We start from the raw sequence: 25,133 nt of genomic DNA on the forward strand, positions 1-25,133 counted from the left end.
AGACGTTGCAATCAAAACAGATTTCCCCCCCCCATAGATATCAGTTTTCTGTTTTTTTCTGGATTGTATTTTTCTCTTAAAATCATTTCTGTGATTTGGATAATAGGTCAGATGTTACTTCGAAAGGGAAAGCAAGATTTCATGATGTATCTAGGCATAGTTGACTTGGAAAAAAGATGTTAACAGTGATTTGTTTATTATCAATAATAATCAAACTATTTATAAGGTCTCACTAGGGGTTAGGAGTCATTATATCCCTAAGGCAGAGGAACATTTTTGTTGTTGTTGTTCTAATCACCCCGAAAAGCAAGAGAGAAAGACACAGAATTGAAACCAAGACACCACCCGGAGCTGTCTCTAAAGCACGATATATTAAATCAACTCTTACCCTTTTCCCAACAGAAAGCACATGTATTTAAATATAAAGCCATTACAAAAAAATGTTTGAATTATATCCCCTGTTCCTCTTCAGGCTGTGGCGTAATCGTCTTTGGTGTAACCAAACCCCTTTCTGTATGTGTAACAATGGAAGTCCTCACCAAGTTCGATTCTGACCTAAATGGGTTTGAGTATCCCCAGACAAAATTTGAATCATCAACTGTAACATTTCCATTGAGACAGCAAAGTCCTAGGCTGTAGCACAGCCCCTTCCCTCTTCATTTACGTACGGACATTCACCCAAACTCCAGTTCTGGAGAAATAAAACCTAGCGAATAGCTGAAACATTCAGAGTGGGGCCCCTCAGGTCTGAGACGGTGGGGTTTTGCCCTTGGGGAATCCATGCTGACCAATGACCTCCACGTCAACGTGGACAGGGATCCATGACTGCCCTTGTTAGCAGCAAGGCACGGACCTGGTTATTATTATTATTATTTTCCTGGCTGTTCCCTGCTCCCCGTTACTTTGGGCACAAGAGTCTGTTGAAGTAGAAGGTATTGTTGACCACGATGAGATTTGGAAAGGTCATCCGAATCAGGTAGACCAGGCCTCGCGGTGCGCTCCTTTCCTCTACCCGTGTTGTAGCTGGCTGGTGATGGGAGGAAACCTCTCAGGGATGGCCTTTCTGGTGTTTTTGGCCAAATTTCTCTTATCTGTCCTTTTGATTTGACGGTAGGGCAGCCGCCTTACGAGGCATTGAGCAAAGAGCGGCTGTAGAGGCTCTGGTAGTAGGAACCAGTCTCGCTGAGCGAGGTGGAGGTCTCGTAGGTATGTTTACTTTCCACCGAGTGTGGGGAGTTGTAGCCGCTATACGCCATAGCCTGCTCGTAGGATTTCAGGTCGATCTTGTGGCTTTGGTCGGTGGACATCAAGTTGGTGATGGAAAAAGGATGGTTGAAGTTGAACTGAGGGTCCATTTTGAGATCGTTCGGAAGATCCAGGTTGGTAATGGAGTTGGCAAAGTAGTGACTAGTCATAGATTGTGAGATGGGAGCTGGGGAGGCCTCGGACGCCGGGGAGGAGCCCTGAGCTCCCGAACAATCAAGTTGGACCAGACTTCTTTGCTCCTCAGAACCATGGGAGGTGTCTGAGTGGCCAGACTCAGCTCCTTCTGAACCAGGGTTGGGACTCTGACCTTCTTGAAGGCCTTCAGAAGCCTTCGCGGCTTGCTCCCGAGCGTGGGAAGCCTTGGAGCCGGTCTTCTTAGCCTTGTCCTCGATTTTGAAACGCTTCTGGCGTCTCAGGTAGCAGCCATTTTCAAACATGTTGCCCGAATTGGGGTGGAGGGCCCAGTAGGACCCCTTGCCTGGCTTGTCCGGAGAACGGGCCACCTTGACAAAGCAGTCGTTGAAGGAGAGCGAATGACGGATTGAGTTCTGCCAACGTTGCTGGTTCTCACGATAGTAGGGGAAGAGATCCATGATCCACTGGTAGATCTCGTTGAGGGTCAGCATTTTGCTGGGGGCCTGCTGAATGGCCATGGTTATGAGGGAGATGTACGAGTAGGGTGGCTTGGCATGGGTCAGCGTGCGCCGGTAGGACTTGTTGATCTCTTTGGGCCTGCTCATGTTTGAGGGAGAGTAGCCCAGAGGGGCCATGGGTTGGCCAACATTTTGGTAGGGTGAGAGTGAATTGAGAGTGGGTGGCTGGGCTCCCAGCGGCGTCAACACAGGGCTGACTGGAGATGCCACTGTTGGAAGACCCATGGGGCTGGTGGCGTTAGCCAGTCCCGTGACCGAAGGGCCGCTCAAGCTGCTGTTTGGGTAAGTCATATTTATAGAATTGGGAGAACTCAGCGGATTGAGGGTCACGTAAGAATTAATGGGGTTCATTGGCCCCAAACTGGACGCCATTGTGCTGACGGAAGGAAAAACCTGAGGAAAAGAGAAGAAAGACTTGGTTAGAAGATAGTTCTCTGGGTGGGAGAGTCGCAAAAGAGGCAGAAAACCCATAGGTGAAGCTTTTCCCACTGTTGGGGTCAAGCTGAATATTGATTTATGCAGCTGCTTCCGAGACAGTTCTAAAGAAGCAGAGGGTTAGCTGCTGGTTGTAAAAATCAGCTGAGACGGTCTCAGGAGAGAATAATAGAAAGGGAAGACACAGTACAGTTTATCTAGGGAATGAGAAGGACAGGGCCCCAATGATTCATAGGGGCTAGCCCAATGTAGTTCCATGGGATTGACAGAACTATTATCTCTGTTTCATTAAATGGATCGGCCCAACTTTTTCTATGAGGTCTTGCATTACCTACCACTCATTGGAAGAATTTTTTTTGTTCCTGTTCCCTTTTCCAATAATACCCCCAAATACCACCAAACTATAATTTTGAATGTGACAGAAGGAGAAATTTAGTAAATGCCTACCTGGAATGCGACCACACTGATTGGGTTATATTTTCATTAATGGTAGGTAGAATAAAATGTAGAAGGGTAAACCGCTGGTCCCAGTGACTGTACCCAGATTGGATCTTGCAGAATGAAATCACATCCAGTTTTGGCCCTGTATCACCCAATCTTTCTTAAAATGCAGCCCTCAACCCCCTGCTCAAAAGCCACGCTTGGCTCTTAGTTTGCAGCATAAAAAAATTGGGATCTTTTGCCATAAATAGAGGCGGATTGGTTGATGTGTAAGTTAAGCAATTTCCCATTTGAGCCTCATCTTGGCTATGTAGGATTTGTTTGCTCAAAACCACAGAAGAGAGAATTTAGATACTGATGTTTAAAAGAGCAGGGATTCCACCACCCACTTAGTATTGTTTATATAAGATAGGGACTTAATTGACAATCTGATTTGTCTTCCTTAATTAACAAAAAATTGTTGCCAAGGGCTAGGTGAAACCAGTAAATGTTGATTGGTGTCACGCTGGCCGTCGGCTGCGTCTTCAGAACAGCGAGAAGGAAATGGTGAATTTTTATAGGGTTTTATGGAAACGGGAAGTGCACCTGAAGAGGTGAGCATAGGGTGGGGAAACCCAGATTCAGATCCCAGAACACTTGGGACATTTCCTGGATCTGAGTCGTGAACACCAAGCAGGGAAGGAAAGATCAGAAAGCAGGGCTGGAAACAAATCAAGGCAGCTTCCTCCAAGCCAGTCTTCCAGATGCTTTGGATTACAGAGCCCAGAAGTCACAGCCATTGCTTAGCCCTGGGATTTGTAATGGCAACATTAACATTCCAATTTTGTTGGAAACTTTATGATGGCACGCAACACCCCCCCACCCACACACACACACCTCTCAAGGAACAGAATTCTCAAGACTTCTAGAGAACTTCAGTTCCTGGGTTCCCATGATCCAGGAGCCTCTCATGTGTGCAAACTACTTTGGGGCTATTCAAATCACATCCTGTGCAATAAAAGTAACCCAGAGAGCATATCTGAAATTAAAAATATTATGTACGGCATGCAGAAAGTCAGGGCAGAAATTTTGGGCTGAGTTGTAGTTATAAGTCAAGGACTGCCTGTATAGTCCCCATGGCAACACCGTGATGGCTGTGAAGACTGGACCTTCTGGTTCAACCATCATGGAGGGTCCTGAACGATCTCCCCTTTTGTTTCCTGGACTGGATCCACCCAAAGACACCCATCCAAATATTTGCTTTGTACCCTTAAGAAACCTATTTCCTTGTTCCACCCAGAGCCTTGGAAGTGAACGGGACTGGTGCCAGTATTGTGGGGCAGGGTAACACAATGTGGGGCAGAGTTCCCTGCCACCTAAGGGAAACTAACGGCTCCCAAAAGGAAATGGTTGGCGGGAAGGACTTTTTTTCTCCATCCGTTAAAACCAGCCTCACAGGTCCATTCGGGACAGGGAGGATCAACTGTCCTACTCTGAGCATCTGGAAGAACAACTTCTTTCTGATGACCATTTCCCCAATGCGGGGCCTTCCAGATGTGTTGGACTGCATCTCTCAGGATTTCCCCATCAGAACTATGGTCTGATGCATCTGAAAGGAGGACCTGGTAGAACTTTCTGGGCGCCTCCCAATCAGTTGATGGTAGGCCACCAGGCCAGGCCAGGCCAGGCTTTGGCCTAATGCCACGTTCTCAGGTAAGGTCCTAAATCATAGGTAGCCCAAGCTACCCTTTCTTAGGCAAACATTCGAGTTGTCTTTGACCGATGGCTGGAAAGTCTGGGCCTGTTGAGCTTTGTAGGTCAAAGGCCTGGTCCATTAAAGAGATCCCCAGTCGGTTCTTGGGCTGAAAAGAAAGTATCTATATTAAAGTTATCTTAGGAAGGCAGGACAAGAAGCAACGGGTGGAAATTAATTAGGAAGAGAACCAACATAAAAATAAGGAGAAACTTCCTGACAGTGAGAACAATTAACCAGTGGAATGACTCCAGAAACTGTGAATGCTCCAACACTGGAAATTTTTAAGAAGAGACTGGACAGGCATTTTTTTTGAAATGGGATAGGGTTTCCTGCCTGAGCATGGGGGTTGGACTAGAAGACCTCCAAGATCCCTTCCGACTCTGTTATTCTGCTATTTTGTGCCTCGTGCTTAGGAAAGAACATTTTGGAGAGTCATCCTCAATTGACGTCTGATCCTCAAGCAGCGAGTCATCACCTCCGAGCAGAAAAACGTACTTTCGGTTGACTCTGACTTGGTTCGCTTTGTCCTGGATGCGTATTTTGCAGCTTAGGCTGGTGGGCCAAACCTTCTAAATCCTTTTTAGAATAAGGGAAGGAGATTAGTCCTGACCAAGGCCAGGGTCCCATTGTCTCTGAGATCACAGATGGCTTTTGAACCGTCTTTCCTTATCTTAGATTACAACAAGCTATTTCAGGGCCACTCTTGAAGACCCTTGTCACATGACTGGGATTTACTAGCCAGATGCTTCGTAGGTCCAGCAGGAGCTTTTTCCCCTGAGATGGACAGCAACCTTTGGAACCAGCCCTGGCAGGATTCCTTGACAAGGAGGTCCTGAAAGCCCGGCCAGATGCCCCATCTCTTGCTCCAGGGGTAAAATCTCATTTTTTTTACTCTGAAGGGTAAGGAGCAAATACAGGTAGTCTTGTGAACACAATTGAGCCCAACATTTATGTTACTAAGTGAAACGTTTGCTCAGTGAGTTTTGCCCAGTGCTGGGATTCAGCCAGTTCGCACCACTTCGGCAGAACCGGTAGCTAATTTTTTGTTGCCCGGGCCCAGAATGGACTTCCGGAAGCAGCATCCACACCGAGAACCGGCTGTTGACCTATTTGAATCCCACTACTGGTTTTGCCCCATTTTACAACCACGGTTGTCAAGCGAATCACTGCAGTTGTTACGTCGGTCACGTGGTTGTTAAGTGAATTTGGTTTCTCCCATTGACTCGGCTTGTCAGAAGGTCGCAAAAAGTGATCACGTGACCCCGGGAACAGTGCAGCCGTCATAAATATGAGTTGGTTGACAAGCATCCGAATTTTATTCCCATGACCGTGGGGATGTTGTTGCAACAGTCATAAGTGTGAAAAATGGTCATAAGGCACTTTGTCAGTGGGGCTGTAACTTTGAACAGTCACTAAATATACTGTTGAAAGTCGAGGACTATCTGCATATCTTTATAAATGTAGGCTGATGTGTGTTGTGTGTCCCAGATCTGCCATGTCTTTACAAATAAACCAGCTGTGCTGCATACTTAGGAGTTTGATTGTTTCTGACACCAGAATGGATGCAGCAAACATCACTTGCTACATAAATTATAAACTATCTGAGAGGTAACAGTTGTTATAGCTCTTCTCCCCACCCCCCCATGCCCATAGGCAGCTTAATACAAGGATGAAGCTTATCCTGGCTCAGGTGTTGGACTGGCTACTCTTGGTGGAGTCTAAACTTTTCTGCATAATTTTGTGAGCTGCAGCCAGCTTCTTCTTCAGAATGAATATTCACGGGCTGTATGAAATATTAGAATATTAGATAAGCCCACTGGGTCTCAAGTCTTCCATAACTTGAGGGCTGTCACAGAGGAAAGGAGGCCAACCCATTATTCTCCAAAGCCCCAGAAGGCAGGACGAGAAGCCACGGACAGAAGCTAACCAAGGAGAGAAGCAACCTGGAACCAAGGAGGAATTTCCTGACAAGTGAGAACGAATAATCAATAGAACAGCTTGACTCCTGGAGTTATGGGTGCTCCATCATTGGAGGTTTTCAAAAGTAGACTGGACAACCATTTGACCGGGATGGTATAAGAGCTGCCCAAGCAGGAAGTTGGACTAGAAGACCTCTAAGCTCCCTTCCAGCTCTGATTCTTTGTTCTATCTAGGCCAGGGTAGGCAACCTCGGCTATGCTGACTCAGGAATTCTGGGAGTTGAAGTCCCTGAGTCATAAAAGAGCCGAGGTTGCCTACCCCTGATCTAGGCAGTGTACAAAGGCCAATTTAAATCTGGAATTGGGAGCTGTGAGCTGAAATCTCCAGATGGGGCAAAGATGTGCCTCTTTGCCACCCAAAAACCTTGGAAGAAATAATCTTAGTTTTCTGGAAAGACAGGGCAATTCTGCTCACACAGGGCATGGATCCCCTCATTTCTCCATTATTATTTTTTTCCATTTGCATTTGGTGAATTCCAGCATTCTTCCCTCCAGATTTCCTGAGTCTGGGGGCAGGGGAATAAAACAGCTTGAACTGCAGTTTTGGGGAGGGAAGATTTGGTTCCTCCAGGGCCGCCCTCATCTTCCAGATAGGCTCAAATCCTCTCCAAACAGCCCAGCAGACGCTGGGATTGTGCAAGTGAGCCCGGGGCCATCACCCCTCACCCTTCCCCCTGGGTAGGCAGGCAGCCTTGGACATTAGCATCTGTTGTTTGCCTGGGGTCTGGCAATCAGTGCTGGGCTTGGTTCTCTCCCAAAAGGACGGGGAACTCTTATCCCACCCCACCCCACCCCACGTGTACAAGATGACCTTTAGAGCAGGAGAGCAGCAGAGCTGCGGCCCACCCCTTAGTTGGGAAACTGGAGCTCAACCCCCTGGTGCAATTGAGAGAGAGAGAGAGAGAGAGAGAGAGAGAGAGAGAGAGGAGAGAGAGAGATGCAGAATTCAACAGAATAATATTGGAAGGGACCTTGGAGGTCTTCCAGTCCAACCCCCTGTTCAGTTAGGAGACCCTGTAGCATTTCTGACAAGTGGCTGTCCAGTCTCTTTTTGAAAGCCTCCAGTGATGGGATACCCACCGTTTCTGAAGGCAAGCCATTCCCCTGATTGATTGTTCTGGTCTTTTCAAATCTTCTTTGACCTATGTTTTTTTTAAAAAATTTTTTATCATTCCAGCCGACCTTTGACTGATGCCATGCAGTTTCCATCCTGACCCCTTATCCAGTATTGCGGGCAGAGATTAGGAAAAGCTCTATTCCCTCGGGATAACAGTCGATGAACTGAACTGGGATAATCACTTTGATTTCCCAGTCGGAGTGCAAGCTTGGGAAGGCTTACTCAGAAGCATGTCTTGCACGTGATCCCAAAAAGTGAGCCCACCCCCACTCCCGTCAGCATCGAGCAATTGCAACATTGTGCACCCTGGGTCGCCCAGACCACTGGTTTTTTTTTAAAAAATGCACATTTTGTCCTTCCTAAAACACCAAGCTGGTGGCAAATGACCATCCGTTTGTAAGACCACCTTGAGTTGGGGATCAAGAGTTCTTAACTAAAGAACTCTTGATCCTTTAGGGCTAATCTGGGTTAGATGAATGGATTAAAAAACTTCCAAGGACTAACCCCCACCCCCTTATCCTCCAAAGTTGCAATTCATTGGGCCACCTTTAGTTAAAATTTTGCAATACAAGGAAAGAGTCAGAAAGTCTGTTCCGCATTAGAAACAGCATGCTTCTCTTAGATTCTCTTTCCCCAATTTTGTTGGCCTCCAGATTATTTGATTTATACTGTAATCCAAAGTCTAGATACACATGACAATAATTCCAAAGAAATATGCTATTTTTCCTTCCTTCCTTCCTTCCTTCCTTCCTTCCTTCCTTCCTTCCTTCCTTCCCTCCCTCCCTCCCTCCCTCCTTCCTTCCTTCCCTCCCTCCCTCCTCTCTCTCTCTCTCTCTCTCTCTCTCTCTCTCTCTCTCTCTCTCTCTCTCTCTCTCTCTCTCTCTCTCTCTCTCTCTCTCTCTCCCCTTTCTCTTTTTCTTCTTTTCTTTTTCTTTCTTTCCATCCCTCCCTCCTTTCTTTTTTCCTTTTCCTTCCTTCCTTCCTTCCCTTACTCATACTAAGGATCCCAGCAGGGGTAAAAAATTTAGAACTACTTGTCAATGAAAAACCAGCCAAGGTGTACAAAGGCAAAATAGCCATTTAACTGGGGTCTTTAGCCTGAGGGGGAGGAGGTATCCCAGAGGAAGGGTGACTGCATACCATCCAGGAGTGGGGGGGGGGGGAAAATGGAGTAAAGTCCTTTCTCCGACAGGTACTCTGTGCTTGCCCTGAAACTACAGTTCCTAGAATTCAGGGCACCGGAGCCAACCTATCTCAAGTACCTTGCAAATTTCATCCCCCCGCCCCCAATTTGCTGGCTTCTTGTCAAAATCAGAACTGGCAACTACGTGGCAAATGCGGTGTTTGTGCTGTCCCTCCGTGTTTGAGTTGACTGCATGTCCTGTCACTCTTGTTCAAACTGTAGGCGGCCAAATTGGACCCTCTCCCCCAGGCCACAGGTGCCTCCCCCCCCTCCGAATCTGGCTGCCAAATTAAAATGTCTGAAGTGAGAACAGGCAAGAATGGTTATGTAGATTCAGGGTTGTGGGGCATGGGTTATCTAATTACCTTTTAATTAAGGGCAAATGGCTTAGTGTTCTAAGCAGGAAATAAATAAATGTTGCTTTGTTCTGGATCGGCCTCTTTGGGAAGCGTTCCGCCTTCTAGCATCCTATCCAAAAGCTGAGGGTGGCCTTGCCTGAAAAGAGCTGTGGCCTCTTTTGTACCTCCTCTCCAGGGTGATTTCTCAGAGCCCTGGAGCTGACCACCCCCCACCCCAATCGGCCGCCCAGGTATGGTTCCAGCCTTGGCAACAATGGAGGGAGACGTTTCAGTTGAAGCCAGCGTGGTCTAGTGGTCAAGGCACCAGGCTAGGGAGCAGGAGACCACGAGTGGCTAAATAGGAGGAGGAAGAAGGTGTGTTCACCGCCTTGAGTCCTTTGCAAAATAGTAAAGATGACAGACAGATACATAAATAGATAACAGATACATACAAGGGACTGGATGGATGGACAGACAGACACAGATGATGGATAGATGGATGGACAGAGAGAGATGTCCAAGCCGCTTGCAAGCCATCTGTTGGTTGGGCTACAACTGGCCCTTCTTGCAAAAGACCAACGCAAGCGCTGGGCTGTTGTTGTGCAAAGCTCTCAGGGCAGGGTCCTCCTCCTCTCCCCGGAGGGTCAGGAATCGCCCCTGGGTTGCTCCCCCATTTTGAGAACTAGCCCGCTTCGGGTTAAACTCTTGCAGCCGGTCCCTCCAAGCTCAGCTCACAAAAAGTAGAGGTGGGGAAAGATAGAAGCTCCTCAAGGAGGAGGGATTAGGACAGCTGCTAAGCAGAGTGGGAGGACCAGAAGGATTCAGGCCAAGGCCACCGATTGTGTTTTCCTGCCCGGGGATCCAGGTTTTGAATGCCAGCCGGCGCTGTTCAAAACACGGGCAACAACCTTCGTGCCAAACGCTGGCCTCCTCTTGTACACGTCACTCCGCTATTCATGGTGAGGGGTTTCCCTTCCAAGTCTCCCTGGCCATCTCGACTGGCGCTTTCCAGAAAGGCTGGCTTCAATTTCCTCCCACTCAAAGGAGCTGGTCCCTTACACCAGGGGTCCTGCACGGCTGGCTGAGGAAGAGTAGGAAGTCCACAAGTCTTAAGGTTGCCAAGGCTAGAGACCACGGCTTTGTACTCTTGCGGGCTGGGAAGCAACATATTTCTCTTTCCTCCAGCTTTGTTTGTTTGTGTGTAACCTGCCTTTATTCTTTTTACAAATAACTCAAGGTGAACACATACCTCCTCCTATTTTCCCCACAACAACCCTGTGAGGTGAGTTGGGCTGAGAGTGAAAGACTGGCCCAGGCAGCTCTCATGCATCAAGTGGGACTAGAACTCACGGTCTCCTGGTGATTGAGCCAAAGTCACCTGGGCGGCTTTCACAATTAAAATGGGACTAGAATTCACTGGCACCTGGTAATTGGTACAAAGCCACCCAGATGGCTTTCGTGACTAAGGCAGGACTAGACTCCTCTTTTCTGATCTGATGCTGTAACCATTAGACCAAACTGGCTCCAAAACTGGTTAAATCACTGATTCCGCCATGAGGTTATTGGATCAGGAAAACCGCGCCTAGTTTTAGCAGCGCACCAGCCTTGATTAAAAGGGTTGCGTGATTTGCGTTTCAGCAGATGGTGTCAATCAGGCTTCTAACGCTGATCCAGGATATGATTTATTTGTTTGGGCAGAGCTTGCCATGTAAACATGGCCACTGGGCTTTGTTAATGTGGCTTAGCGTGTTGTATGAAGCCAGCCAAAGCAATATTGAAAAAAAAAAGAAGGTTGTGGCCAGTTGCTATCCCAACAGAAAATGTCTCACAGCCCCTCCCCAGATCTTAAGCCGACTCACTCGGTTTTCCCACCGTCACTCATCGCTTGCTCGCTCATGTTTGCAACTTGACCATTTTAGATTTTCTTACCAACACAGGAGGAGATATTGTTAGTCTATGATAGCAAAATAAAAAATAAAAAATCACAAGGTGTTTGTTAGTACCATCTTCATCTAACCAATTTTATTAAATTGTATTAGTAGAAAAAGGTGCTATCCAAGTCTTCCTAATTTTAACACACAAGTGGTTCCTTTTAATTTTGCCTTTTCTGTGTTAGATTGAAATTGATCCCTATACAGAGAACCACCCCAGGCAGTATCAAACATCTTTCTATATTTCTAATTTCCCGTTCTCATTTCCTGCTGCTTCCACACCTTGCTAAAAACTACATTATAAACCTGACTGATTTTTACTGCTGAAAATCAGATTTTTACTGCTGTTTTTGCTGACGCTGCAAAGTGCTGTCAGAACTAGCTCCGTAGTTTTGTCATCGTGGCTTTGATTTCCAGAATAAAGTCTCCAGCTAATTTGATTTTAAACCTATTTTATTAGTGCCAAGCGAAATGACACTAATGTGGGCAGTTCTCCAGATCTGTTCCCCAAGCACAACGTTGCTAGAACCAGGGGATGGGCGAGAGAAAGTAAAAGTGAAAAAAAGAAATCCAAAATCTATAACTCAGACCTGCAGTCCAGATTAGGGTGAGAACTGGTAGTCCTCGGTTTACAACCATTTGTTTAGTGACCATTTGAAGTTACAACAGCACTGAAAAAAGTGACTTACGGCCGTTTTTCACACTTAGGACCGTTGCAGCATCCCCTGTGGTCACATGATCAAAATTCAGACCCTTGGCAACTGATTTATATTTACGACGGTTGCAGCGTCTCAGGGTCACGTGGTCCCCTTCTGCGACCTTCTGACAAGCCAATGGGATTCACTTAACAACCCTGTTACTAACTTAAACGCTGCAGTGATTCGCTTAACAACTGTGGCAAGAAATGTCATAAAATGGGGCAAAACTCACTTAAGAACTGTCTCGCTTAGGAACAGAAACGTTCGGCTCCATTATAGTCGTAAGTCGAGAACTATCTGTAACACTGAATGCATGCATTTGTCTTGGGCTATAGATGCTACTCTGACCTGGCCGAAAATCAGAATTAAAAAAAGAAAACTTGTCTTCTTACTGGAGGTTTTAAAGAAGAGACTGGACAGTCACTTGTCTGAGATGGTATAGGTTCTCCTGCTTGAGCGGGGGGCTGGACTAGAAGACCTCCAAGGTCCCTTCCAGCTTCTATTCTATTCTATTCTATTCTATTCTATTCTATTCTATTCCATTCCATTCCATTCCATTCCATTCCATTCCATTCCACTCCACTCCACTCCACTCCACTCCACTCCACTCCATTCCATTCCATTCCATTCCATTCCATTCTATTCTATTCTATTCTATTCTATTCTATTCTATTCTATTCTATTCTATTCTATTCTGTTTTAGCAAAAATAATGATGGGCGTTTTCCCTTGGTGAAAACCCAAAGCAAGTTCCTGAGAAATATTTGCCTAGTTGCATTTGAAACGTGGCACAGTTTGAGTCTGCACCTATCTGCAATACCGCCCTGATTAGAGGCAAAAGATTGTACCAACAGAAGAGGATATTTATTTAAATGGATGGAAAGAAGGGTGGCAAAAAATATTCCTCCCCACCATTTTTGGCCTCTGGACGGAGTGTCCATCCCGCTCAGCGGGTTTCTATTTGCTCCATTCCACGAAGACCACAGAAGGTGCTAAAATTAAGTTGATTTTCCTGCCGGGCAATGTTTGGACCAATTTTGAAAGTCTGGGCGCTGGGCGTGATGATGGATTGGTCCACGAAGCAGGAGGGAGGCATGGAGGGGTAAAAAAAAAGAGTGGTTGTCTTGAAAACTTTTCCCGGCGCCAACGCCATCTGAGCTTGCAATAGATTTTTTTTTTAAAAAAACAGAGCTCTCTAGAAAGACATCCACATAAAATGGCCAAATTTTTAACAGGCCCTGCTCCTGTGCCTCTGCCCTGTGGCACAGCCGAAGAAAATCTTCTGGTCTTGAAACGCTGTCAAGGGCAAAGGAGCAGGTCTAATTTAAAAACTTGGTCAGCCTTTTCTAGCTGTGGGATTCTGCCAGCCAGCCAGAATTTGTTCGCTAAATCAAACATTTCAGGTTAAGATGTCCGGAAACAGAATAATAGCAGTTTCTTTAAAGTCAGCCTTTTATCTGTCTCTTTCTCATGGTACTCAGAATTAAGAATAGTTAATTAAGCTATGCTATGTAACTGCTGATGGACCACAATGGTAGAAAGAGAACTCTGGATAGAATATATTTCAAAAGCCCATCAGGTACCAATGTAGTAGTAGTAGTAGTAGTAGTAGTAGTAGTAGTAGTAATAATAATAATAATAATAATAATAATAATAATAATAATAATAATAATAATAATAATAATAATAATAATAATAATAATAATAATAATGTTGGAAGGGACCTTAGAGGTCATCTAGTCCAACCCCTACTCAGGCAGGAAACTCTATACCATCTCAGACATTAAGCCAAACTTTAATACAAGTAGTCCTCGACTTATGATGATTTAATGACCACTCCAAGTTACATGGATGCTGAAAAAAGGTGACTTATGACCGCTTTTCACACTTACGACCGTTGCAAGCATCCCCATGGTCACATGATCAAAATTCAGACGCTTGCCAACTGACTCATACTTATGGCGGTTGCAGGGTCCCGGGATCATGTGATCACTTTTTGGCGACCTTCTGACAAGTACAGTCAATAGGGAAGCCAGAATCACTTAACAACTAATGTAAGTTAACTAAGTTAAGCAGGGTTCCAGAAATGCATTTAGAAAGTTTTAGGGGTTTGCCCAGTAAGTAAAATCCCTTTCCTGTTTTCATTTTCCTGTCAATGAGCGGGTGAGTCATCCTGCCTGGATCTCCAAAGGTGAGATTTAAATAAGCAGAATGACAGAGTTGGAAGGGACCTTGGAGGTCTTCTAGTCCAACCCGCTGCTCAAGCAAGAGGCCCTATGCCAGTTCAGACGAGTGGCTGCCCAGTCTCTTCTTGAAAACCAGCAGTGATGGAGCAGCCACAACTGCTGAAGGCAAGCTGTCCCACTGATTCATCGCTCCAACTGTCAGGAAATTCCTCCTTAGTTCCTCCCGGTTGGTTCTCTCCTTGATCAATTTCCATCTAGCGCTTCTTCTCCTGCTCTTCTTCGTGGCAGCCCCTCAAATATTGGAAGGCTGCCGTCACGTCAGCCCTGGTCCTTCTCTTCATTAGACGAGACATTTCCAATTCCTGCAACCGTCCTTCATACTTTTCAGCCTCCAAGGAAGACAGTAACCCTCACCTCTCTCCCCCACTGCCCCACGGAAGGCCCACTGGCGGGTGTGTAATGCTGAGGAAGCCCTTGGCTTCCAAAGTGCTGGAAGTTCGTGGACACACATTGACCACTGGCTGGTCTTCTCACACTGATGGGTCTGAAATGGTCTTCCAGACTCTGAACGAACCTGAGACCAATTCATCTTCCTCTCTCGAGATCATGCCAAATCGGATTTTTTTTTTGGATTATGCCAGTCCTAACCTGGCAGGCAAAAAAACAAAAACAAAACAGTTCCTCTTATGAGCTCCATCAGGAAGTAAAAAAAAACCCCAAAATGGCAAGAGTCAAAGTTGTGGTGACTCTATCTGCCTTCCGTCTGGGTCCGCAGCAGCAGCTGGCACAACTTTTACAGATGATGAATGGGGCCTGCTTCGCTGCCCACACCCCGCCCCCATCGCTGCATATGCAGGGGAGGAATTAAATCAATAAATATACCTGTGAAAGGAGGGAGGGGAATGTTATGTGCTGACCCCCCCCCAGATCCCACCAACTGTGAAGTTCACTTCTGGGGTGATTTCAAGCAACCTCATGAATAAATGGCATCCTTCACCTTCCCGACCCGCGATTTTAGATAGATCGGTCCTGTTCCGAGGACATTTAAATCTCCTTTAAGGATCCTTTACAGGTAGTCCTCGGCTTCACGGCCACAACTGAGCCCCAAAGTGAATTTTGCCCCATTTTACGATCTGTCTCGCCACGTCTCTTAAGTGAATCCCTGCGGTTGTCAAGTTAGCCACACGGTTGTGAAGTGAATCTGGCCTCCCCAGTGACTTTGCGTGTCCGAAGATCACAAAAGGGGATCACGTGAACCTGGGACACTGCAACCGTCATAAATATGGGTCAGTTGCCAAGGTCCTGAATTTTAATCACGTGACCAGGGGGGACGCTGCAATGATCGTAAGTGTGGAAAGCAAATTTTAAGCCACTTCTTTCCGTGCCCTTGTAACTTTGAACGGTCACTAAATGAGCTGTTATAAGTCGAGGCCTGGCTGTGCTTATTTTAAAGGGGCCTCTGCAATAACCTTTGTTAAGACTCCGGGTATTTTCCTGGTCCGCCCCTTCGCCTCCTATCTAAGGCGGTGTGCAGTTCACGTCCGTAAGGATTCGTCACCTTGGGTGTGGGACACACACTTCTTTTATTGTGCAGGTGTGTTTGCACGTAAGCTCAGCCGGGCTCTGCCTTCGGTGGGGAGGTGGTCACTCTTATCCTGCAATCAGGAGGCAAGCAGTGAGCAATTTCTCTCCTGAACAAGAAGGGCCCATCCTGAGCCTCAGGGCAAAATATAGCTAGTCCTCGTCTTGCAACTGTTCACTTAGTGACCGTTCAAATGGCGCTGACTTAGGATCATTTTTCGCACTTGCGACCGTTGCCGCATCCCTGTGGTCACGTGATCAAAATTCAGCCGCTCGGCGAGTGAGTCCTATTTAGGATGGCTGCCGTGTCCCCGTGTGTGTGTGTCAGGTGTGTTATTGTTGTTAGCCGCCCTGAGTCCTTCGGGAGATAGGGCGGCATATAAGTCCCAATAATAAATAAATAAATAAATAAATAAATAAATAAATAAATAAATAAATAAATAAATAAATAAATAAATAAAAGGTGATCCCACTTTTGCGACCTTTGGACAGGCAAAGTCAATGGAGAAGCCAGATTCCCTTAACAACCGTACTGCTAACTTAACCACTGTGGTGATTCACGTAACGGTGACAGGAAAGGTGGTAAAATGGGACAAAGTTCGCTTAACAACTTAGAAATAGAAATGTTGTGGTTGTAAGTTGAGGACTACCTGTTCTTGATAGGAGGGAGGCTGATGGTGAGGGCCACAAGTTTAGATTTCGGGGGTACGTGATGTAGAGCTTTTCAGTCTGCAGCATAAAGTGGGTGCAGCTCCCCGGGTGCAGATGTATCCCAAGCATAGAAGATAGGATAACAGGGCTGGAAGGGACCTTGGAGGTCTTCTAGTCTAACCCCCTGCTCAACTAGCAGAGCCTATACTGCAGGGGTCTTCAAACTTGGCCCTTTTATGACTTGTGGACTTCAACTCCCAGAATTCCTCAGCCAGCGAAGCTGGCTGAGGAATTCTGGGAGTTGAAGTCCACAAGTCATAAAAGGGCCAAGTTTGAAGACCCCTGCTATACTGTATGGGGCAAATGGGAGTCCACTCTCTTCTTAAACGCCTCCCGTGTTGGAGCGCCCACAATTCCCAGAGGCTCTACGGAACATTTTATTGATCCTCTTGTTTACTGGATTTATAGCCTTTTCTCCCCAATGTTATAACTGAAAGAGCAACCTGAGATGGTAGTTTCAGCTGAGAGAGAACTACTAGTCCAGAATTTCAGGGGACGGGGCTTCGATCTGATTCTCCCCAATGCCAGCCCAGCATTTCACTGCCACAATCAATTTTTTAATGGGACAAGAAGGGGGAAGTAATTAAACCTATCATAGGAGCATAATGTAGGTGCTTAATTTTGATGAAGAGGCAGCGAAATGGAAAGCAAAGTAACATGTGTCTTTGTGCTATTTATTCCCAGCTCTTGGCTCAATAAAAGCTCAGTAAAATTTTCCCACTCTCCGAGGTCAATTAATTTCGTAGCTGCAAACTTAAAATTTTCTACAGAAGAGCCTCAGCGATGAGAAAGAAGCTGTTGTGGATTCAGAGTTGCACCCGGCTCCAAAGTTACTGATTAATCTGAATCTTTCCAGCGGTTTACAGAAAAAGCCCCAGTCGTAAAATCTTCCGCAAGATAATAAACATATATTAATCTGCAAGGGAGACGATATGAACCTCAACAGCCTCATTTTCCCAGCACGTAAAGCCGATGCCTTTAGTCCAAGCTCAGTTTAAAGTGTTTTTTTTTGCAGGACTGCACATTTAAATTGGTTCCTCCCATAAATTAAGTTTGTACGGGCAGAAACGATGGATTTTGGTGGAGCAGGATTGTAATTCTAAGAGTGGTGCTCAAAGTTAAGGAGGTACATGTTTAATCTGGGTGGTAGCTGTTTTGGTGAAGTGCTCCCGACACTTAACAAAACCTGACAAAAGACGATACAAGTAGTCCTCGGCTTACAACTGTTCATTTAGCGACCATTAGTTACTGGAACAGGCACTGTATATACAACTTTATTGATTAGCCCTTGGGCCATATCAAAGGGCAGAGTTCCAGCAACAAGCCGTCACCAAAACTTGATAAAAGCAATCCAAAATGGAATTTGATAAAATACAATTTAAAATAGAATTAAATAAGATACAATTTAAGATGAAATAGTAATAAAATACAAATTTAAGATATAGATAAAATATAACATTATATTTCGGAGTCGCCCTTACAATCTACCCCAATCAGTCCCACATATGCAGATCTTAACCGGATCATTTTGTTTAAATACTAAAAAAAAGTAACTTATGACCATTTTTCACATGACCGTTGCAGCATCCCCATGTTCGTGCGATCAAAATTTGGACGCTTGGCAACTGACTCATATTTATGACGTAGTAGTAGTGTCCCGGGGTTACATGATCCACTTTTGCGACATTCTGACAAGCAAAGTCAAGGCAGAAGCCAGATTCACTTCACAACCAGGTTACTCACTTAAAAACTGTAGCGATTCACTTAATAACTGTGGCAAGAAAAGTGGGGGAAATGGGGCCAAACTCATTTAGCAATTGTCTTGCTTAGCACCGCAAATTTTGGGCTTAACTGTGGTCTCTGGGCAGCTAAATTGATACACACACACACACACATATTTAAATTCAATCAAGATACGGGTTGTGATGAAACGCTGGGAAAGGGGGGGGCGCAGAACGGGATCTTTGCTGAGAACTCAAATAGTTTGCTAAAAGAGAGGCCAGCTAAATCCTCTCCGCTCAGCCTGCTGTCTGATTTTTCCTCTTGGTGTTTATTTATATCAAAGCGGGCAGCTTTGGCACGGAGCAAACTTTTCCAGTTCGGCCAACCTGAATTAGATTACCCAGATCACGGGTGACTGTCATTGAGCAACGGCGCCCTGGCCCGAAGTGTCGCAACCTGGGTTATTTTATCTCAACAGCCAATTTTTTCCCCCCCTCAAATCTGATGAAGCAATTGATCCCTTGCAGTTTCTCTCCCTCCTTCAGCCCCAGTTCCTCTTCCGGCTACAGGGCATCCCTTCTTTGCATGCCGTCCCCCCCCCCCCCGGACAAAGGGATATTCACGGCAGGGCAGCTTCCTGGCCGGCCCTGCCTGGAGATGGTTGGGGTGGGGCTGCAGTTAGTTTGGTGTGTGCATGTTTTACTTTGCGGAAAAACTGAAAAGGCCGCCTTTCCCAACCAGCGACCCAAACGAGGAAATGAATCAAAAAAGACTTTAGCATCCTCCAACAAGGCGGACATTGTAGGGCGCCCAGTAACATATGGCAGTTCTTTACGGACAGGCCGGATCGGCTGATTGTTTAGGTCGAACCCATTTTCCTCCTCCTCCTCCTCCTCCATGGGGGGGGGCTTTCATCTGGTTAATTTTTGTTAATAGTTGGGGTGGTTTTTATCCTCGCACTGTACTTTGCTTGTTCAAATGGGAAGAAAAAAAATAAAAGAAGAAAAGGAATAATACTTAATCTCTCTCTGTGTGTTTGTCTGTGTATGTATATGTATTAAATAAGCAAATATAATCAGCCTTGTAGTGCATAATTTTGAAGGCCTCTGGACTCAGTTTACAGCTACCCAGTTCTGAGAGTTTGCAATGCCAAGTCCCCATTGACTTATTTATATGTGTTTGTGTGTGTGTGTGTGTGTGTGTGTGTGTGTGTGTGTATACACACACAGTGGGATGGGTGTTTTGTCAATAAATATAATTAATTAATGTAAGATCACTTTCTACTGTGATTATAATGGTTCGTCATACAGTTAGCCAGATGTTCAAATTGGATTTGGCTTTTTTGTCCACCTACTGAGTTATTATTGTTATCAACAATAACTATTGTTATCATCATCAACTGGAATATTACTAGAATGTCCATCAATAAAAGAATAACAAAGCACAGCAACAAGAGATCTCAAGATGGTTGCAGCAAGGATTTCTGCTGTTTGGAATGGCCACCAATACTCTTTTCCATGTTATTCCATACCATACCATTTTCCAACTGGGAACAGAAGGAAATATGGGGATGATGGTTGATGCTAAGCCCGCAGCCTCCCGGGGGGTTAAAAAAACCAAAGAAAGCAAACAATGGTTCAGCACAGGGGTCTCCAAACTTGGCCATTTTAAGAGTTGTGGACTTCAGCTCCCAGAATTCTCTAGCCTGCCATGGAGTCCACAAGTCTTAAAGTGGCCAAGTTTGGAGGCCCCTGGTTTAGCAGAAAAGAATGAGAAGGTTGATGATTTGGGAGCCCTTGACAAGCAGCCTTTGAGTCCTGTAAGTGGTTTAAGGTGACTTTCCAAACCTGGAGGCCTCCAGAGACACTAAAACAGCTTGTCTCTAGAAGTTGTGGGTGCTCCATCATGGAGGCTTTAAAGAAGAGACTGGACAACCACCTGACTGAAATGGTACGGGCAGGGTGTTAGACTAGAAGACCCCCAAGATCCCTTCCAATACTGTTATTCTATTATTCTGATATTCTAAGTACTTGAAAACAATCGGGTTGTCTGGATTAACATCCTGCTTGACCTGCAAAATCCAAGACCACCAATTTCTCCATGGGCCCATTTCGTGGTCTTTGGGGAAGGATAGCCCACTGTGATGGAGAGTTATTTTTTCTCTCAAGCCTCCCACTGGTGGTGTTTTCCCAAGATCAAAGAAACAAGCCTACAGTTCACAATACACATTAAGCAATTTATTGACTTACACAACTGATATGGCAGCCTGTTTTATATACCAAAACCCTGGGCGGTTCACTGCAACAGCATTAAAAACATGTATACAAAAATGTCATTATGTGTTTCGGCTGTTTTAGGCATAAGGCATGACATTTGCAACAAAGATGGTTAAAGCCGTGCTGTAGCACGACGAAGGGAGACATCCTGCAACTCAGTGGCTGGATCTGCATATAATCAAGAGTCCTATAATTTGTTGGATTGACTTTTAATAAGCAGATAGTCCTTGACTTAAGACCACAACGGAGCCCAATATTTATGTTGCTAAGCAAGACAGTGGTTAAGTGAGTTTGGCTCCATTTTACAACCTTTCTTACCAGGGTCATTAAGTGAATCACTTTTAAGTTACTAACACAGTTGTTAAGTGAATCCAGCTTCCCCATTGACTTTGCTTGTCAGAAGGGCGCAAAAGGGGATCAGGTGACCCCGGGACACAGCAACGGTCATAAATATGCTACAGTTGCCAAGCATTTGAATGTTGATCACATGATCAGGGGGAATGCTGCAACGGTCCTTAGTGTGAAAAACGGCCGTAAGTCACTTTACGCAGTGCTGTTGTGAGTTTGAATGGTCACAAAACGAATGGTTTAGTGGTTAAGTCGGGGACTACCTGCACTAACTCACCCAGCGTTGTGTACAATTATTCTCAACTACGGTTTGTTCAGCCAATCATAGGAAACAACTCCTGGTTTGGGCGCAATGGTGGGAAAGCCTTTGAGGGCTGTTCTCAACTGGCAGAAAACAGGGGTGCCTTTTTCTCGCAGCTAAAGTCGCGGGTGGTTCGGTGGGCTACATATTTATGAGCTGGATGACCTTCTGAATCTAATCAGTCAGTAAAGGAATCCCGATGTCCTGCCCACCGTTGCAAATTAGGCCCAGCTCTGTCTTCCTGCATAACTGGTGGCTTCTGCGCATTCCCACGGACTCATCCCTTTACGGTACGGGACCTCTTGAAGTCCAAACAATAACAGGCAGGTATGAGCCAGTCAGTTGACGTGAGCTGCCTCGGGCCAACCTTCTAAGGTCTGAGAACGTGTCGGCTCAAACAAGGAGTGCTGGCTCGGCAAGGCTTTACCGAAGTTTCTCTAGCCTTCCCAGCCTAATCATCAGGCTGAGTTTAACTTGTAGATCTATGAGCAGGCTTTTGTTGGTGAAACGTATCATTTCTTTTCCTTTTAGAAAAGTGTATTATTTTAATATAAAAATTATACCATGGTATTACTATTACGAGGCGTCCTGGGCGTTCTCTGAGCTCGCTTGTTTTCTTGCAGACGTTTTCATGACCCAAACTAGGTAACATCATCAGTGCTAGGTTAACTCCCCCTCCTTTCTAGCCCTGATGATGTTACTAGTTTGGGTCATGAAAACGTCTGCAAGAAAACAACCCGGCTCAGAGAACGCCCAGGAGCCCCTCAGTTCAGCCCTAAGCTACAAATATTCTCCATCTCCGTTAAGTTTGGGCTAACTGTGTTGAGGATACAGAATTTAAACATTTTTAAAAAGTTTTTTCCCCCATTGATTAAGGAAGGCACCAAGTGCTATTTGTCCACCGTGTGCCACCTCGGACTCTTCTGCTGTTGTTAAAGGATCCTTTATTTGCAGAGATTGGCTAAAAACACGAGATGCGATCTGAAAGAGGATTTTTTTCCACCACCACTTCTGACCATCAAATCCTTTCTGCTGCCAGAAAGAGATTTCCTAGTGAAAATAGGTTGCTTAGAATTCCATGCCTGCAAAGGAAACTTAAGAATCTCTTTGCAACAGACAGATCCAACAGTAGATCGCCTAAAATTCAGTGTTGGAAAGTTCCTCGACTTAATTTTTGCATCAGAGGAAAAGATTTCCTTTTGCCAGCCTGGAATTTCTTGCTCATCCTGGAGTTATTGAAGTGCAGAGAAAGACTGAGCTTTAATCTGCATTTACTTCCACTGAGATCAGCAGGGTGCCATCCACAGGTAAATGGGTATAGTTTTCAGCTGCTGCCTTAATCTTTTCAGAAAATTCTGTTGATTTACTTAGTTGTAGAAAGGATTAAGACCAGAATGAATTTGGAAGAGAGTTGGTGGCCGAGAACTGCGAGGAGCAGAATTCGAGGCCGGCATCCCTGGTACAAAAGCGCATTCTTCAGGTGATAAAACGGGTGCAGATGGTGGCTTGACTGGTAGCTGAACATGGGCAGCATGGAAACATCCGTAGAAACAGCCAAAGACAGTTTCCTGAAAGGGTGTGTATGAAATCAACCCAGCTCAAGATCAGACAGGAGGGTGGCAATCAATCCACCATCAACCCCCTCGCCAGCAAATTCCCTTCCCTCCTCAGCGCCAGTTTATGGAGCTGTTTTGGAAATTGGCATTGCAAACTCTCTGAATTAGGTAGCTGTAAACTGAACCCTTCAAAATCGGTGCGTTATGAGGCTGACTTAATTTAAAAAATATTCATTAAAATAAGGGCAAGAAAGAGGGCAGAGAGGGTGTCCATTTTCTTGTGCGGCTTTCATTTTATTAAACAATTCGGCTTCTTAAGAAGCGCTTGTTAACTGCAGCAAAAATGGCCACTATGGAAAAGTAATTGGGTTTTATTCCTTTAGATGAATATGATGATGATGGTGATTCAAAATAAAGCAGTCCTGGTACCAATTTGTCACCAGGTTGGTTTGAAGTGCAACTCTTTTAACCCAGGCATCTGGCTGGGAGTGATGGGAACTGTAATCCAACACTTCTGTCAGGGTTTTGGGGAAATCTAGAAGCTCTTTGGCAAGATTGAGAGAATTGATTAGAAGGCAAATTATTAAGGTGGTCTGACTGCTCCTTTATTTACAAAGTTACGGTTTATTTTAAAGCTTATCGGGCACAATGCCAAAGAAATAATAGGTTTTTTTTAAAAAAAATTCATTAGATAAAATTATAAGCCCCTTCTTTCGTTTGGGGGAACCGAGTGGAATTTCCAGACCTGGGAAATTTATAAATAATGAAAAATGATTTGATTCTGAATTTTCTAATTTGTCACTTTGGGATCAAGGGCTTGTTCGAATTAATGGATCTTAGCTGGAGATGGGAGTCCATTCCTCTCCTATTAAATGTGATTGAACTGGGCTGACACTTCTTTTTCTTTTTCGATATCAAAATTCTGTTACGCCATACGCCATAATAACAATGATCAAAATGCAAAACTCAATCAGCTTATACGACCAGTCTATTTTAGTTTATTTTTAGTTTAGCTTATACCTTAAAGAGTTTAGTTTAATTTTAGTTTTAGCTTTAGCTTTAGCTTTAGTTTAGTTTAATTTAATCATTCTCCCCTAGGCAAAAAAGAGGAAGAAACCATCTTGCTATCTACAATATTTCGTAGGTTTTCCTACTTTCTTTTGTGAAATCCCACTTCAGGACCCTTCATTATTTTCTAGATACGCACCCTAACCACAAAGGAAGCACAGATCTCTTCTTTCCCCCTAAACCACCCAGATTCCTTCAACACGACTTCTTGTTAAAAACAAAAAAACAAAAAATCCTCCCGTCTTCCACTCCACGTACCTCTGTGGGTTCGTTGTAATACGAGGTCCACTCGGAGATATCGTGCGATTCCATTTTGACCGAGCCCAGCATTCCAAAATTCCGGAGAGGAAAAATAATGGCTTGTCCGTGCTTAAAATTTCAAGGAGAGCGGGAAATCCTGGAATTGGTTTCTTAGGGAAGTGTAACGCTTTTTTATTTTAAGGCTCCTCTTCTTCCCCGAAATGCCTTCGTTTTTGAAACTCAGCCTAATCCCACAGCCTGAAAAGAAGATGGGTCTCAGAATGGCCTGCCTTCCTCTTCCCCCCCCCCCAAAGTGTGCAGTGGCACTTTGGGAGCCAAAGACTCAGGATGCCCAGAAGTCAGGCGAGTCAACAGGTTTCCATGATTATAGGAAAATCCAGTTTTAGGACCCAAGGTCCAGGGTGATTTGCAGAGGGCTCCCTTTGGGATGTGTAAGCTGTTCGTTCCGGTCGAAACCTGGACGGCTAGTTGTCCCGAGGTCGTCTCTCAGTATCTGAAGGGCTGTCACCTGGACAGGTCTGGGTCTTTATAAAGCTACCTCTTTATCCCAATACTCCTCCTGCTGGTGGACAGTTAAAAAGTTACCGCGCTCTCTAGTTATCTGTCCTTGGCCAGCCAGCGAAACCTGGTCCCTCTGCCACCTGGTGGAAGGGACACCGTTGCAAGAATGTGGGTGGCCAAAGGTTGCCACCACCAGAGGCTTGGTGGAACTTCGTGGAGTGGCAACCTCTATTAAGGGGAACATCTGGCTACTGTTTGGTATCAGGTCACTAGACAGCTTGGTGGTGACCAAAAGATTGCAGCTTACAGGTATATTAAATTTATTTCACATTGTACGTACTGCAATTTCTGCTCCACACCAAGCAGGGACGTATTGGCTATGTCTGGTCTAAGGAAGAGAAGGATGAGTGGTGACATGATAGCCATCTTCCAATATCTGGGGTCTGCCGTAGAGAAGAGGGGGTCAACCTATTCTCCAAAGCAACGGATGGAAACTAATCAAGGAGGCATCCAACCTGGAACTAAGGAGAAATTTCCTGAAAGTGAGAACAACGAACCAGTGGAACAACTTCCCTCCAGAGGTTGTGGGTGTCCAATGCTGGAAGTTTTAAAGAAAAGATTAGACTTACCACTATTCATTTCAATCAATCAGAATAGAGCTGGAAGGGACCTTGGAGGTCTTCCAGTCCAGCCCCCTGCTCAAGCAGGAGACCCTACCATTTCAGTCAAGTAGCTGTCTAGTCTCTTCTTGAAGACCTCGAGTGATGGAGCCCCCACAATTTCTGAAGGCAAAAGCTGTTCCACTGATTCATTGTCCTCACTGTCAGGAAGTTTCTCCTTAATTCCA

General features: G+C 45.3%; 1 protein-coding gene across 1 annotated transcript; it reads right to left on the reverse strand.

Annotated features, from left to right (window-relative positions):
• Positions 1–1,124: 1,124 nt before the first annotated feature.
• Positions 1,125–23,854, reverse strand: FOXA3 (forkhead box A3; the record flags this gene model as incomplete). The annotated part of the gene is made up of 2 exons (XM_081334431.1): positions 1,125–2,312; positions 23,783–23,854. 2 exons carry the CDS (start codon positions 23,852–23,854, stop codon positions 1,125–1,127), a joined length of 1,260 nt encoding a protein of 419 aa, XP_081190557.1.
• Positions 23,855–25,133: the final 1,279 nt, after the last annotated feature.

This window comes from Vipera berus (genome assembly GCF_964194415.1).
Source record: "Vipera berus genome assembly, chromosome: 9".
Classification (NCBI taxonomy): Eukaryota; Metazoa; Chordata; class Lepidosauria; order Squamata; family Viperidae; genus Vipera; species Vipera berus.